General features: G+C 57.6%; 1 protein-coding gene across 2 annotated transcripts in view; it reads right to left on the bottom strand.

The window, feature by feature from the left end:
* WDR25 (WD repeat domain 25) overlaps positions 1 to 15,146 on the bottom strand; it is a 90,014-nt gene that overhangs the window by 26,546 nt on the left and 48,322 nt on the right. For both annotated transcript variants that reach the window (XM_004603584.3, XM_055131268.1), the window contains exon 4: positions 6,837 to 6,984. In XM_004603584.3, the coding sequence (XP_004603641.1) occupies positions 6,837 to 6,984 (148 nt within the window). The remainder of the gene's footprint in view (positions 1 to 6,836; positions 6,985 to 15,146) is intronic.

Raw genomic sequence — 15,146 nt, forward strand, 5'->3', positions numbered from 1 at the left:
CAGGGGACCATATGGGATGCTGGGAGTCGAACCCAGGTCGGCCGCGTGCAAGGCAAACGCCCTCCCTGCTGTGCTATCACTCCAGCCCCTCACACAAGTGTTTAAAGCACCTTTCATACGTGTGAGATAAAGACAGTAAGGGGACAGCGACTGAAGTCGTGAGAGCTGCAAACTCTGTCCAGGAAACCGGGCTTGCGTGGGGAGGGCCGGGAGGCGCAGGGGGGCGGCTCTCTGCGGGCGCAGGAACGCGTGACTCCGTACTGCAACCCCGGCACCTCGGTACACACGGGAAAGGCAGGGGTGGGGCCTGACCTACTTCCCCACAGACCCAGCTCCTCCCAGTGGCGCAGGGGCAGAGGCCACTCCCTTGGGGACGTGCAGCTCCTCTGGCCCCACAGATGCCCAGGGCCGGCACCTCCGGCTGCCCGTGTCTACCGCGGGCTGGTGTGAAGGGCGCGGAAGCTGGCGGGGAGGTTCCAGCTCCCAGGCCGGGGCGCAGAGACCAGAGTGTGCGTAAGTGACACTGACAGTCACACTGGTCTGGGCAAACAGTGACAACAGAGGCGGCGCAATCACACAGCGGGGAGGACACTCCCCTTGTACCCGGCTGACCCGGGTTCGACCCCGGCACCTCATATGGTCCCCCAAGCAGCACCGGGAGTGACCCCTGAGAGCAGAGCACCGATTTCCTGGGGGGCAGTCAGTCCTCTCCCTCACGCGTGGCTGAGTAACTCCAAAACGTGGACACACTGCGATGTCCCCAGAAAGAAGGAACCCCGTGAAGAGCCGGCGGCAAGGCTGGACTTAGGGCTGGCGCCACCACCCTGCCAGCCAGCAGACCGGCCGCCAGACCAGAGCGGTGCCTGCTGCCCCTCCCCCCTGCCCAGCTCTTCCCGTCCCGGCTGGACGGGCCCCTTCTTCCTGCCGATCTCACACCCTGAACTCAGGCGTGGGCAGGCACCTGTAGCCTGGCACAGCGAACCCAGCACCAGGCATGGTGAGCAGCTGTGAGCGATCGGAAGAAGCAAAATGCTCTTCCCAGCGCTGCCGGAGGGCACCCAGGGGCGCCTCAGGCCAGGGACCGTGAGAGGCGTGTCACAGCCTCAGCGGAGGCAGAGCACGAGGCCTCTCTCTGCCCACCTGCGTCCCCGTGGCGAGTCCTCCTGACCCTCTCTGGCTGTGTCACTGCCTTTAGCCCAGAGACTCGCAGCTGTTTATGTTCATTACGGGGAATTCTACTTGCTCAGAGATAGAGTCCTCCAATATTTAGGCCGTAACACGGACCGCATCGGGCGGGGCACAGCAAACCCCACCGTGATGAGGACCCCGCGGATCCCCCCGGCACTGAAGGGGAATCATTTCTTTCCCTCCGTGCGTCAATAAGGACACACGGAAACTCTGAATCATCACAAAAGCAACAGCACCCTGCAGGCTGCGCGCGGGCGCGGCATTTGTTCTGGTGGCGCCATTGTCACGGCAGGGCGTCCTCCCCACCCCTCTGTCGCTGGGAAAGGTCACTGGGAGGCGCCCGCCAGGGGACATCGCAGAGCCCCCGCCCCCTTTCTGTCTCATCAGGGCTGGGGTGCGGAGGGCCCCCTTCCGTCTGGGCACGCACGGGCATCTGGTACCGGTACAGAAACACCCGGTGGGCTGGCAGCCCCGGGCGAAGACGGTGCCCGATGCCCCAGGCCCATCGGGAGCTGGCTCGTGCCAACCTGAGGGTGTACCAGCCCACTTCACAGCTGGGTATCACGAGGACACGACCCCTGGGGACAGGGGCTGGGGCCCCACAGCCCCACCTCGCCGGCCCATGGGCTGTCTGTGACCTTGTTTCTCCTGGGCTCTGGTCACGTCCACGCAGGGAGACTGGGGACGGGAGGCCGGGGTGGTGCTCCAGGCGGGCGGCCTGTGACTCACGGCACGGGGATCAATCTGTCACACGCGCCCTCCGGGAAGGACTCAGCCAGCTGTAAACCCAGCCGCCCTGACTCAACGCTCCCGGGAAAGAGCTTACCAACCTTCAGACGGGGCCCGGGAGCCAGGCCCCAGGAGCGTCTCGGCTGGGAGAGGCAGGGGAGCGGGAGAGGCAGCACAGCGAGCGGGCGGCGGGGCCCGGGCCGGCCACGGCCACACGGGGCAAGAGGCTTCCTCTGAGCAAGCCGGGGACTCTGGGTGCGGGAGGTCCCCACACGCTCGCCCGGACCCCAGGGAGCACCAGGTCCGCAAAGGCACAGACACGCAGGACGGGAAACGCAGCAGGAACAGGTGGACGGACAGACGGACGGGCAGACGGCACCAGGGCCAACCTGGCCTCAGCACAGGGGATGGGATGGACACAGGCTACGGGAGGACCTCGGGCACTGCCCAAAGAGTGAGAGGGGCTGGCCGAGGGTCTTCACTTCCGGTTCCGGTAACAGCTTCCGGCTGAACTACCCTGGCAGCTGCTGCCACCAAGTGGGAGCACCACAGCCTGCCTCGGGAGCACCACAGCCAGCGGCAAGAGCACCGACACCCACTGAAGTGGCTTCACTTGGTCGCATCAGGGCGTCTGTGGGGGTCCCTTGGGGTGGGAGCACCTGCACTGATGTCCCGGGAGGCCACAGAGAGAGAAGCAGGCCAGAGCCCGGGAAGGGGGACGGGGGGCCCTGCTCGGTCAGGGCTGGGGCTCAGGGGGAGGAGACCGTGTTTGCTGCCCCCCGGCCCTGACGCCCTCCCATCTGGGGGTGGGGGCCGGGCTGGGGGCGCCGGGGTCCACAGAGGGCTGGTGCTCCCCTCGCCGCCACGGCCCAACGCACCAGAGACGCCCCGTGAGGAAGATTACAGGCTGAAACAGGAGCGCCGAAAAGAATTAATCTGTGAGCAGATTTTATTTAAGCGTTGATTCATGGCTCTTCCCTAGCCCAACAGCCCGTCAGAACTATAAATTAACGAGATAAAGCGGTGCCGGCCCTCCATATTTCAGGCCGGTATTGACGGCTCCAAATCCACGGATTTTAAACTGTATTGATTGAGGACACCAGGATAAATGGCCCTGGCGCCAAACTCCCATTAACGACAATGGCCACCGAGCGCCTAATTCCCAGAGCGCTGCCGTGAAAATGCCCCACGCCGCCGTCCCCGGCAGGGAGCTCTAATTAGATTGAAATGAAAAAGCCAAATCACCAAGGGCAGGGAAGGCAGCGCAGACGCCGGGCTGAGAAAGGACAAGGCAAGTCACACCAGGGCGAGCCCTCGGGGTCGCACAAGCCCACCCAGCCTCGGCCAGGCTGGGATTCGCAGCTGGCCGGGACACGGGGAGCCCCCCACGGCCCCTGGGGAGTGCCCGGCGGGAGGGGGGGCAGCTGGGTCTGCCTTGTCCCCACTCACAGAGCAGCTACTTCCAGCCGCCCGCACGGACGAGGGAGTCACGGAGACCAGAGGGCAGGCCCAGAGCCTCAGCGAGCCAGGGGCCCCGGTCACGGCACACTCAGCAGGAGAGGCCCACCCCAGGGGCTGACGCTCCCCAAAGGGACAGCCCTGTCCCCGCACTGGGCCCTGCCCGGACCCCAAGGAGATACTCCATAGGGACCAAGGAATGAGTGAGTGAGTGAGTGAGTGAGTGAGTGAGCGAGTAAGCGAGTGAGCGAGTGAGTGAGTGAGTGAATGAGTGAGTGAGTGAGTGAGTGAATGAGTGAGTGAGTGAGTGAATGAATGGCCTTCTAGTGGTGAACCACGTGCTGATCACAGTCCCAGCAACGTGTGGAGTGGAACCCTCCATGTCACCTCCCCAGCCAGATGGCCAAGCTCCGGAGGGCAAAGGTCAAGTGCTTCTGGTGCCCCACACCCGCGGGGGAAGGGCAGCCTGGCCTGCAGTCCCCACTCCAGGGCCCCCGGCCCTACCCAGGCCCGCTGGGAGACCAGGGCCACGGGCCCAGGGCCACGCAGCACAGGCCTCTAACCAGAGCAGCAGCCCCACTGCCACCTACTGCCACGTCCCTCACAGCCGCACAGACGCAGACACACACAGATACATGCTTATACACAGCACACATGCTCCCGTATGCACTCACACACACACCCCCTTACACAAAACATACATACTCATACTCACATATAAATGCATGTTTACATAAAACATACGTGCACCTCATGCTCACATACACAAATACACTTACATAATACATACACTCATGCTTAATACACTCACACTCATACACACAAATATATGCTCATATAAAACAATGCACACTCATGATCACACACAAATACATGCTTATAAAACATACATGCACTCATGCTCACATATGCACACATACACTCTCAAATATAAATACAAATACACACTTATATAAAACATACATACACTCATGCTCACGTATGCACACATACACCCTCTCATATATACACAAATACATGCTCACATACATGCAAGTACATGTTTACATAAAACATACACTCATGCTCACACTCATACACACATACAAATACACGCTTACATAAAATATACATACACACTTATGCTCACATGTGCACTAATACACACTCTCACATGCTTATATAAAACATACATTCATGATCACATACAGTCTTCCATACACACAAATACACTCTTACATAAAATACACGCATTCATGATCACAGGCATACTCATACACACTCTCACGTACATATAGCTACATGCTTACACAAAACATGCTTACATAAAACATGCATGCACACATACACACAGATACACTACATAAAACATGCATGCAGACTCATGATCACGTATCACTGTATCACTGTCATCCTATTGCTCATCGATTTGCTCGAGTGGGCACCAGTAACATCTCCATTGTGAGACTTGGTGTCACTGTTTTGGCATATTGAGTACACGGGGAGCTTGCCAGGCTCTGCCGTGCGGGCGGGATACTCTCGGTAGCTTGCCGGGCTCTCCGAGATGAACGGAGGAATCGAACCCAGGTCAGCTATGTGCAAGGCAAACGCCCTACCTGCTGTGCTATCGCTCCAGCCCCATCATACACTCTTACATACACGCAAATATACTCTTACACAAAATATATACTTACATATACACACCTGTGCTCATACAATTCATAAACACTTTTATACACATACACTCTTACATAATACACAATCATGCTCACATACACACATACAGGCGTACACACACTCTTACATAAAACACTTTCATACATACATATGCTCATATATGTACTCAACTCACTCTTCCATACATACAAAATACACTTACCACACTCATGCACACATATGCACTCATACATACACACATATGCACATATACATGCATACCCTTACACATACACAGACACACAACACACGCATTTATTATACACAAACACAATCACAAATACTCATGTCCACTCTTAGAGAACACTCACACATACGCACACAAATCCACTCATACACATACACACATTCACACACATTCACACAGGCACACACTCACACACACACACACACTGGCCTGTACCTGACTCCGCCGTGCCCAGGCAGATCTCAGCTACTCAGTCGGGGCAGTCCCTGGAGAACACAAGAAGCTCCAATTCCTGTGCCCCCAGCTCCCCTCCCCCGCCCCCACAGCCCCCCACACACCGTGCCGTTCAGCCGTGATCTCACTGCCCCATCCTACCCAGAACCACCCTCTGCATCAAGAACGGCCCCTCTACCGACTCAGCGCACCCAACTCCTGCGTCAGCCTGGGTTTCCCTTCCTCCAGGAAGTCTTCCTGGAGCTCTAAGGTGAGGGAAATCCTGGTGCCTGCATCGTGCCTGTATCACAGACGCCCTCAAGTCCCAGCACTACCCAGTGACCGCCTTTATGTTTCCGGGGCAGACGTGGGCATCTCTGCTTCCAAACGCCTGGTTCACGGGCCCGGCGAGCACGAGAGTGCCAGGGAAAACCCGGAACCGCACGTCCGTGTGCAGCCTGGCTCTGTGCCTCCCGCGGAGGCCCCGGGGTTGTACTGCCCACAAGAGGAGTGGACGCCGCAGGGCTGCAGAAGGCCGCGCACGCCGAGGTCCTGCCGTCCCCGAGACCCCCCGGTCTGGCTCAGCTGCCCGGCACACGTTCAGCCACAAGCCCCTGGCCAGGCCCAGGGCCCACTGGAAACAGGGGTCAGCGCACTGAGCAGAGGGGCCCCCGGACACGCGCTGGATGCCGGCAGCGAGAGACTCCCACGAGGCTCACGCGTGACCATGGCATGGCCTCCAGGAGGAGTGGAGGACATGAGAGGCCAGAAAGCAGGCTTCGCCCAGGCGTCCCTGCCTGGGCCCCCAGGAGCCACCGGGCTGGGGGCTGGCAGAAGCCAAGCCAGGGTCGGAGGCTGAGGCCGGAGCCCGGCTCCATGTTCCGCCCTGCCTTGCCCCAAGGCCCCCCGACGGGCCAGCCTGGGGTGGTGGGGCCTGAGAGGCCAGCCCCCTGGGCAGGGGACGCTCCGTCCCCTGGCGGCTCCCCTCCTCTCCCTGCTGGAGCCCCCGGGGTGCGCCCAGCATGGCTCTGCCCTCCCCAAAGGCCTCCTGACACGGGCACGGGGCCGAGCTGGCTGGAAGCTGCTCCTCGGAGCCTGTCAACAGCAACACAGGCGAGGACTCGGGACTGGAACCCGCCAGGGCCACTGTGAGGCCGCATGTCTTTGGGCACAAATGCACGTCACAAGCTGATGGGAACGCTGCCCCGGGCGCCCCGCCCTTGGGGTGCTGGCCCAGGCCCCCCGGAACCTCACCTGGACAGTCCTGGTTCTGGGTCTGTCCTCAGCCTCGACCCCCTGAGCCCCGCTCGGGGCCCCTCCCCGCCAGCAGGTCCCCCAGCCGCCGCGCGGGGAGGGGGCGCCTCACCTGTCTCCAGGTCTGTGAGGTGCACGGTGAAGTCGAAGCCGCCGCTGAGGATGCGCCGGCCACAGGGAGACCAGCGGGCGGCCCGCACCGCCTCGCTGTGCAGGAAGTAGGTCTGCAGGCAGCTGCCCGTGTCCACGGCGTCCCACACCTACAGGGCAAAAGGCACCGGCTGTCACCCGCGGCTGAGCCCTGGGGAGACCCCAGCAGGGCCTCTGCTTGCGCTGCCCGGGAGGAGGACGGGCAGCGTCTGTGCCGGAGGCCACGCCAGCCGGGCTGGCTCCCAGGTGCCCCCGCGAGGCCCGCGGCCAGCCCTGCCGGGAGAGGAGCACACGCCGCCGTGGCTGAGCGGCTCGGCCTTCTGGGAGAGAAGCTTCCAGGCGTCACGGCCACAGTGCGGGCACCAGGCTGGGCGCAGGACGCCCTGTGCTCAGGGGACAGTGTCCGAGACCCTTCGGGGCCTGGGGGTGCTCGGCCAGCTTCTTGCAGGTTCCCAGGAAACCGCCCAAGGCCAGGGAGCTGGAGCCCAAAGTGACCCCGCCCAGCAGGCTGGAGACCCCCAAAGCACCGGCCTCTGACCCCCCGGGAAGAAGGTCATGCCCCCCCATGCCCCGGCTAGAAGGCTGAGACTGGGAAGTGCAGGAGGAAAGGGGGGAGGAGGAGGTGCAGGAGGAGGGGAGGAGGAGGAGGAGCAGGGATGCAGGAGGCGGGGAGGTGTATGTGTGTATAAGTGAGTGTGAGTAGATGTGTGCGAGCCTGAGAGTGAAGATGTGTGTGTATGTATGTGTGTGTGTGTTCACAGAGGGTAAGGAGGGGTGTTTGTGTGTGCGTGTGAGTGCACATGCGTGTGTGAGTGTGGGGCTCAGGTGGCGCTGGCTGCGCAGGGAGGACAGGGGGCTGGAGGGGAGCCCAGGGGAGGACGCCCGTGCAGCCCCTCCCTGCAGCACTGCCGCAACAGCTCAGACCCGGAAAGCAGCCGGGTGCCGAGAACGGACGAGTGGGCACGGAACTCTGGCACATCTACGCACCGGGACAGTGCTCGGCGGCAACAGAGATAAAGCCGCGCAGTCCGCACCATGGCGGGCCCGGGCGGTCTCCTGCTGAGGGGGTTGGTCAGGGGGTGCGAGAGCGACTCCTGTCTCCCACAGGCGGGGTATGAGGAAACGGGCCGGGAACAGCCAAGGCCCACAGGCAGCGGACACGAAGACCGTGGAACTGGCGTTCTGAGGAAACATGCCCCCTGGGGTCTGGGGGTCGGGCAGGGAAGGGCAACACGGGGGGAGGGGCGGGGGGAAGGTGGGAACATCCTGCAACAGGACCGGGAGCCACAGTGCAGAAACTGACTGGAACGGAAAAGCACCTCTAGCAGAGGCAGACTCGCGGGTGGGGGCACACGGGGGGCGGGGGGTGGCAAAAGGAAAGGAAGTTAACAGGAAAGAAGGGGAAGGGCACCTGCCTCACACTCGGCCAGCCTGGGGTTCATCCAGGGCACCCCACAGGGCCCCAGAGCCCGCTAGGAGGGAGCCCTGAGCACCGCCGGGTGGGGGGATGTGACTGAGGAAGGAGAAGGCAGGGACAAAGACAGGGAAGGAAGAAAAGGCACAGGGGCGGGGAAGGACGGGGACCAAGGGGGCGGGAGGAGTGGGGAGAAGGGGAGGAGGGAGAGGCCAGGGGGCAGCGGAGGTGAGGGGAGGCGGGCGCGGGAAGGCCAAGGCCCAGCAGCAGGCCCAGTGGCACAGCGGGAGCCGCGACTCCTGGCCAGGAAGCCCCGCTCCCTGCCCTGATGCGGCACGGGCCCAGTTTCAGGGGATCCAGGACATCCACCACTCTGCAGATCCTCCGACATGTCCCCTTCCCCGGTGACAAGGGTGCGCCGGGATGGGCGTGGGCCGCCACCTGCCGCTTCCCTGAGCACCGGGCTGCTAACTGCTCCCTAACTGAGCTCAACGTCCACGGCCAGGCCTTAATGAGGAACTCCCGAGCTCCGCGCCACGGGACGGGACGTGCAGGACTTTGCCAGTGGAGCCACCGGGGGTGCAGCCTGCTGTCACACGCTCGGGCCCTGTGCTGTCACCGGTCTGTGTGGGCAGCGGAACAGGACAAGACACACCCAGTCCCGTGGACCTGCCCATGCCCTATCTGCCGCGCCTCTGTGCCCGCTCTCCGCAGGAGACTTACAGTTTCGGCCACTGTGGGAGAAGAGAAACAGAAGAGACAAGAGCCCCCCCGCCACCAGCTGCCTCCCTGGACCTTGGCCCTGGCCACCGCCCGGCCTGGCTGCCTCTGCTGCCCCGACATCACACTGGGGGAAACTGACCAGCCCCCAGCTCCGCACGTACCCCTCGGCCGGCACCTGAGACTCGGCCATCGGCCCTGGAGTTCTGGGGGTCCCTCCCGCGGAGCTTGTGCGTGTCGAGCTGACCGAGCTGACCGGGACACTGGCTTAAGGGACCAGCGACGCAGGGGAGCTCCTGGCCTGGGGCTCTGCCCCTCTAGTCACATCTGCAAGCCTGTAGTTTGTAGCGGGGGGGAAAAATGTGCCTGTTTCTCATGTGGGGCTTTCGGGGGAGGTTTGGGTCACCCCCAGCTGTGCTCAGGACTCCCTACTCCTGGCTCTGTGCTCAAGGATCACTCCTGGCAGTGCTCGGGGGTGCAAGTGATTGGCCGCACACAGAGAGGTGCCGTGACGCCCGTCTCCGGCCCCGGCCCATCTTCTGTCAAACTTATCTCTGGATACTTCATGTCCTGACGGTATTGCAAGTGGTTCTGACTTTTACATAGGAGACTCCTCATTTCCAGTATGCAGAAATAAAACTGGTTTTTGTACACTGACTTGGGATTCTGAACTGGTGGTTCCAGAAGCCGTTTGGCTGTGGGTCTAGTAGCACAGGACTGCTACCTAGGCGACCGTGCCTGCGAGCAGGGCCCCACCTGCTCCCTCCCGGCCGCCGCATTTCCTTTCCCTGTGCTGTCCATGGCTGGACGAGTGGCGCACCCCTGCCTTCTCCTGAGCTCCCGGAGAAGATAACCATTCGCATCGCAGGGGTGATGCGGGGCTGACTCTTCCGTAAGGGTCACTCGTCAATTTAACAGGCTGACACCGTGTTGCGATTTGTATTCATTAAGGCATAATCCAAGTGAGTCACAAGTGGTGGCACTGCGGTCAGCATGTTAAGCAAATTCCCTTTGAGGCCTAATTTGCAGAAAGTTTTTGAAAGTAAATAATTTTAGGGAATTATGGAGAGAGACAGACAGAGACAGACAGAGAAAGAAGGTGAGAGTAAGAGACAGAGAGGCAGGGAAGAGGGGAGCGAGAGAGGGAGCGAGAGAGATCCCATCTCAGGCTGGAATGTGCATGAACCTTGAGGAGAGAAAGAGAATCAGAGCCTGAGACTCAGGCTGAGACGTCGGAAATCTCCAGGATAGAGAATAAGCTGCAAATTTTAACATGGATCACAAACAGTAGTGCTCAGGGCTTACTCCTGGCTCTGTGCTCAGGGCTCGCTCCAGGTGGTGCTCGAGGAAACACACGTGGTTCCAGGGACTGAACTCAGGGTCAGCCACATGCGAGGCTTCCTTCCCCCGTACTAGAAACCCCGCCCCATCACTGCAGGACTCTTAACAGGGACCACGGGCAGTGGTGCTGAGGCAGGGGGTGCCAGGGTCCACCTGGGGAGATGCTCAGAGGCCACCAGGAGGACACCAGCAGTGTCTGGGGCCCCGGAGGCTGCGGATGAAATACAGGGCTCACACATGCTAGGCACACGCTCCACCACACGAGCCGTATCCCCGGTCCCTAAAGACCGTACCAAGAGTAATTGCCGGTTACTGCCAAATGCCATTCCTGTATCCTGACATGGTCATGTGGACTTTTTTCTTTTATAACTCACTAATATGCTGGATTACATTGATTTTTTTCAGTGTAGACCAAGCATGCATTCCTGAGACAGGTATCACTTGGTCACCATATATTCAATAAAAGCAACCACAGCTGGGTTCATGCGCCAACAGGCAGCTACAGCTTTTGTGCGTGTGCGTGAGAGAGGTGACGATCCGTCACGGCGTCTTCCCGGGTCTGGGACTAGGTTCTTCCAGACTGAGGTGCTCTAAGAGAGAACTCTAAGTCACCTTAGAACTGCCACTAAAAAGTGCTTAAGCAGCAGACGTGTCCCGTCCTGTGGTTCTGGGGAAAGTCTGGAATCAAGGCACCGGCCAAGCTGGTCCCTCGAGGGCCGTGAGTGGGGCCGCCACGAGCAGCTGTCGTGGCTGTCTGTGTCCAGGCCTCCCACTGGACCAGAGCCCGTTCCACTGGCCAGTCCGCCTTTTCAGTTGATCTTCTCTGTACAGGTCTCAGAAAGAGACGCACATACAGAGAATGAAACACCGGGCAGTTAGGAGTTCAAAACAAAAGCGAGAGAGACACATTTAAGCCCGTAACAAATTGGCATTATTTACTCATTAAAAGTTTGATAGAAGCCCCCGGTGAAGTCACGTGACTTGGAGTTATCTTAGGGGGAACTATGAATTCCGAGTTTAACTAAGAATTCTATTTCTCTCATAACTGCAGGTGGAGCAGGAGTTATCTGTATCTTTGTAAGTGAGCTTTATTTGGGTTTAATTTATGTCATCTAAGTTGTAGAATTCATCGGCATAAAGTTGATCATTAATATTACCATAATGTCCCCCTTTTAATAGCTCTATAATAATTATTAAATCATTTCTCTTCCTAATATTGGTAATTTGTATCTTTTTTCTTTTATTGCTGCCTAAAGATTTATCACTTCTGCTTATCTCGAAGAACCAGCTTTTAGTCTCAATGATTTTTCTCTATTGCATTTCCATCTCAATTATTTCTACTTTCACCCTTATCGCCTTTCTTTTTGCTTATTTTCGGTTGAATTTGCTCTGCCTTTTCTTGTGTCATGAAGTGGAAACTAAGATTATTGATTTGAGATTTCCTCCATTGTTAATGCAGGCACTTAGTATAATAAATCACCATCTGAGAAGCACTCTAGCCACAAGTCACAAAACTTTTAATTTTGTGACTTCATTTGCATTCATTCGAAATACTTTCTCCTATCTACACTAGTGTCTTCCCTGCCTCCCTGGGATCTTTAGAAGTGCATTATCTGGCTCCCAAATATTTGGGACCGCTCCAAACTTTTTCTATTATTGATTTTTTTTTCATTTAATTCCACTGTTATTAATGAAAGCTTTGAAATATTTTGTTCCTTTAAATTAACTGTGGCCTGTTTAATGGCCTCCGATATTATCTATAAGCATTTCTCAACCAGGGGCCATACGGCCATCTCTGGGCTCCCGGGATGTTTCAAGGGGCAACAGGTGAAAACCGTGTAAATGTTTTGGGGCGGGGGGGGGGGTGCTGGCACAAGGCTAGGGGAGCAACTGGTAGGACAGGGGACCGGGGACCACCGCAAGGAAACAAGGCCAGAGGGTGCAGCTGCCCAGGGCTGGGGCAGTGCTCTTAGTGACACTGTGTGGCCTTGGACGATGACCAGAGTGTCCTACACATGTCAATTAGGCCAAGCTGGGTGGTAACATCCTCCAAACCTTCTATACTGATTTCCTGTCTACTTGATCTATTGATTACTGAGAAAAGGGTGTTGCAACTTCCAGCTAGGATGTGGATTTGATTATTTCTCCGTTCAGTTCTATCAGTTTTGCTTCAGGTATTTTATTTCCTTTAATTTATGCCTTTATTTAGGTGTGGGGCTGATGCCCGGCAGTGCTCAGGGGACACTCCTTCCTGGCAGGGCTCGGGACACTCTATGTGGTGCCTGGGTGGCCAGTCTGCATGCAAGGCCAACACCCCCCCACCAGACTATCATTCTGGTTCCAGTGTCAGGTACTTTAACGTTCACTTACTAGGCATATAAATATTGAGGCACCTAATGTTCATTTGTTCGATCTTGGGTCACACCCAGTAGTGCTCAGGTGGTACTCCTGGCAGTGCTCAGGGGACCAGGTGAGATACCAGGGATCGCGGATGGCTTAGCCACGTGCCTGGCAAACACCCTCCCCTCTGTGCTACCGCTCTGGCCCAGCACCTAATGCTTTTGTCCCCAACATTATGTCCTTTGATAGTCCCTTTATCATTACAAAAATTATCCTCCTTAAGCCTAATATTCTTGGCTCTGAAATGTGCTTTAATATTAATATGGCCAATTTAGCTTTATCATTACTACTCACGATATATTTTCCCATCCTTTTACATTTAGCCTTTGGAGTCTTTCTAGTTAAAGCGAGGTTCTCCTAGGCACTGTATAATTGAGTCCTTCCCTTCCACCTGACCTAACGGTATTTCTCTCCCGTGGGCGCTGGAGGCCTTCATCTATTATGAATATACTTCCGGCTCTGCTGTGCTGCTTGGATTTCTCTCCTCTGCTCTTTGTTTCCACTTACCTACTTGCTTCCGCTGGTTGGTTTGGATCTTTTGGGTTCTCTTTTCTTTTTTTTTTTTTGGTTTTTGGGTCACACCTGGTGATGCACAGGGGTTACTCCTGGCTCTGCACTCAGGAACCACTCCTGGCGGTGCTCAGGGGACCATATGGGATGCTGGGATTTGAACCCGGGTTGGCCGCATGCAAGGCAAACGCCCTACCCGCTGTGCTATCACTCCAGCCCCTTGGATTCGCTTTTCTTGGGTGCTTCCTCCCTCCCCCTCCCTCCTCCCTCCACTGTAGCTGATGGGCGGTGGGACAGACTCCGGGTGGCAGTGCTCCCTTAGGGCTGCCCAGCAGCCAGCAGTGCTTGCACACTGGGCCACAGTGCTCCCCAAGGTCTGCACTCCTTTAGGTGAGGCGCTTGCACACGAGTTCACTGGGCCTCGCGCTCTGGGTTAAGGCCCACAGGTAAGGCTGCAGTGCCCTGCAGGGTGCGCTTCCCGACTGCAGTGGCTGGCGTATTTCACATCCCTATTCCATGCTGCTCACACACGCCTGAGGGCAGTGTGGCTGGAAGTGGCGTCTGTCAGTGGGGTCGCAGAGAACAAAGCTGCCAGCACCCCCATGCTCGGCACATGTGGGGCAGCTGGGATTCGTACCCGTGACCAGATGCTGGTGAGCCCCCAGTCCACCAACTGGGCCTGACTATGTCTCTTATTTCATCTCCCAGTACTGGATTACTGACCATACGTCTTGGCTTTATTGTGATTACAGCAGTCACCTTTTTCAGAGTCGACCTTCAAGTAGTATTATCACTTCCCTCACAAAAACAATACGCCATCCCCCCCGCCCACGGCCGAGCATCCTTCTCAAATGTTCTAACTCCACACAACATTGTTCTCTCTCTCTCTCTGTCTCTCTGTCTCTCTCTCCCCCCCCACACTCTCCCCCCTTCCCCCCCATTCTCTCCCCCCCTTCCTCCCGCTTTTTGGATGATACCTGGCTATGCTCAGGGGACGATATGGGATGCCGGGGACTGAGCTTGGGTCAGCACCGCTGTACTATGGCTCCAACCCGACACTGTTCTCTTTACCAATCATCATGTCACATGATTTTAACAGGAACAAACAAGAATCCCTCACATAGTCATCATTTCTGATGCCCCCCTGGTCCTTTTAATTTTTTGTTCTAGGGCCACATCGCGCAGTGCTCTAGAGGACCCTATCTGGTGCCTGGAACCGAGCCTGAGTGGGCCGTGCGCAAGGCCAGCGCCCTGCCCACGTATGATCGCTCGGGCCCAATGCCCGCCCAGCCCTCCTCTGAACCACTGTAGCCCTCTACCTGCCATCGTGTCCCTCAGCCTCAGCTACTTCCTTTTCCGTCCCTCGTAGTGCAGATCTGCTGGTGGTGAAGCACCCAGCTCCTAACTGCCTAAAAGCAAAGTCTGTCTTTAACAGTATGAAAAAAAAAATACCTTTCCGGGTACTCCGTTTCAGACTGACTGGGTTTCCATCCCACACCTCCTACTGCTCACCCCACGTCCTCATCACTGCCAGGGAGGGGGGTGCCGCCCTTCACGTCTTCATGCCCGTGTCACTCGTCTGGGCCCCGCTGCCTTTGCCATGTCTCTCCCTGGTTCCAATTCTATCACCGGTTAGAGGAAAGGCTGTTATGAAGTTTCTTAGTGAATTTTTTTTTCATTATTTCTTGTGCTTGGTGTTCACTGAGGTTCTTATACCTGTGGGTCTCCAGTTCCATAGATTTTTTTTTTTTTTTTGCTTTTTGGGTCACACCCGGCGATGCACAGGGGTTACTCCTGGCTCTGCACTCAGGAATTACACCTGGCAGTGCTCAGGGGACCATATGGGATGCTGGGATTCGAACCCGGGTTGGATTCGAACCCGGGTTG

The sequence above is a fragment of the Sorex araneus genome, chromosome 3, assembly GCF_027595985.1.
Source record: "Sorex araneus isolate mSorAra2 chromosome 3, mSorAra2.pri, whole genome shotgun sequence".
Taxonomy (NCBI): domain Eukaryota; kingdom Metazoa; phylum Chordata; class Mammalia; order Eulipotyphla; family Soricidae; genus Sorex; species Sorex araneus.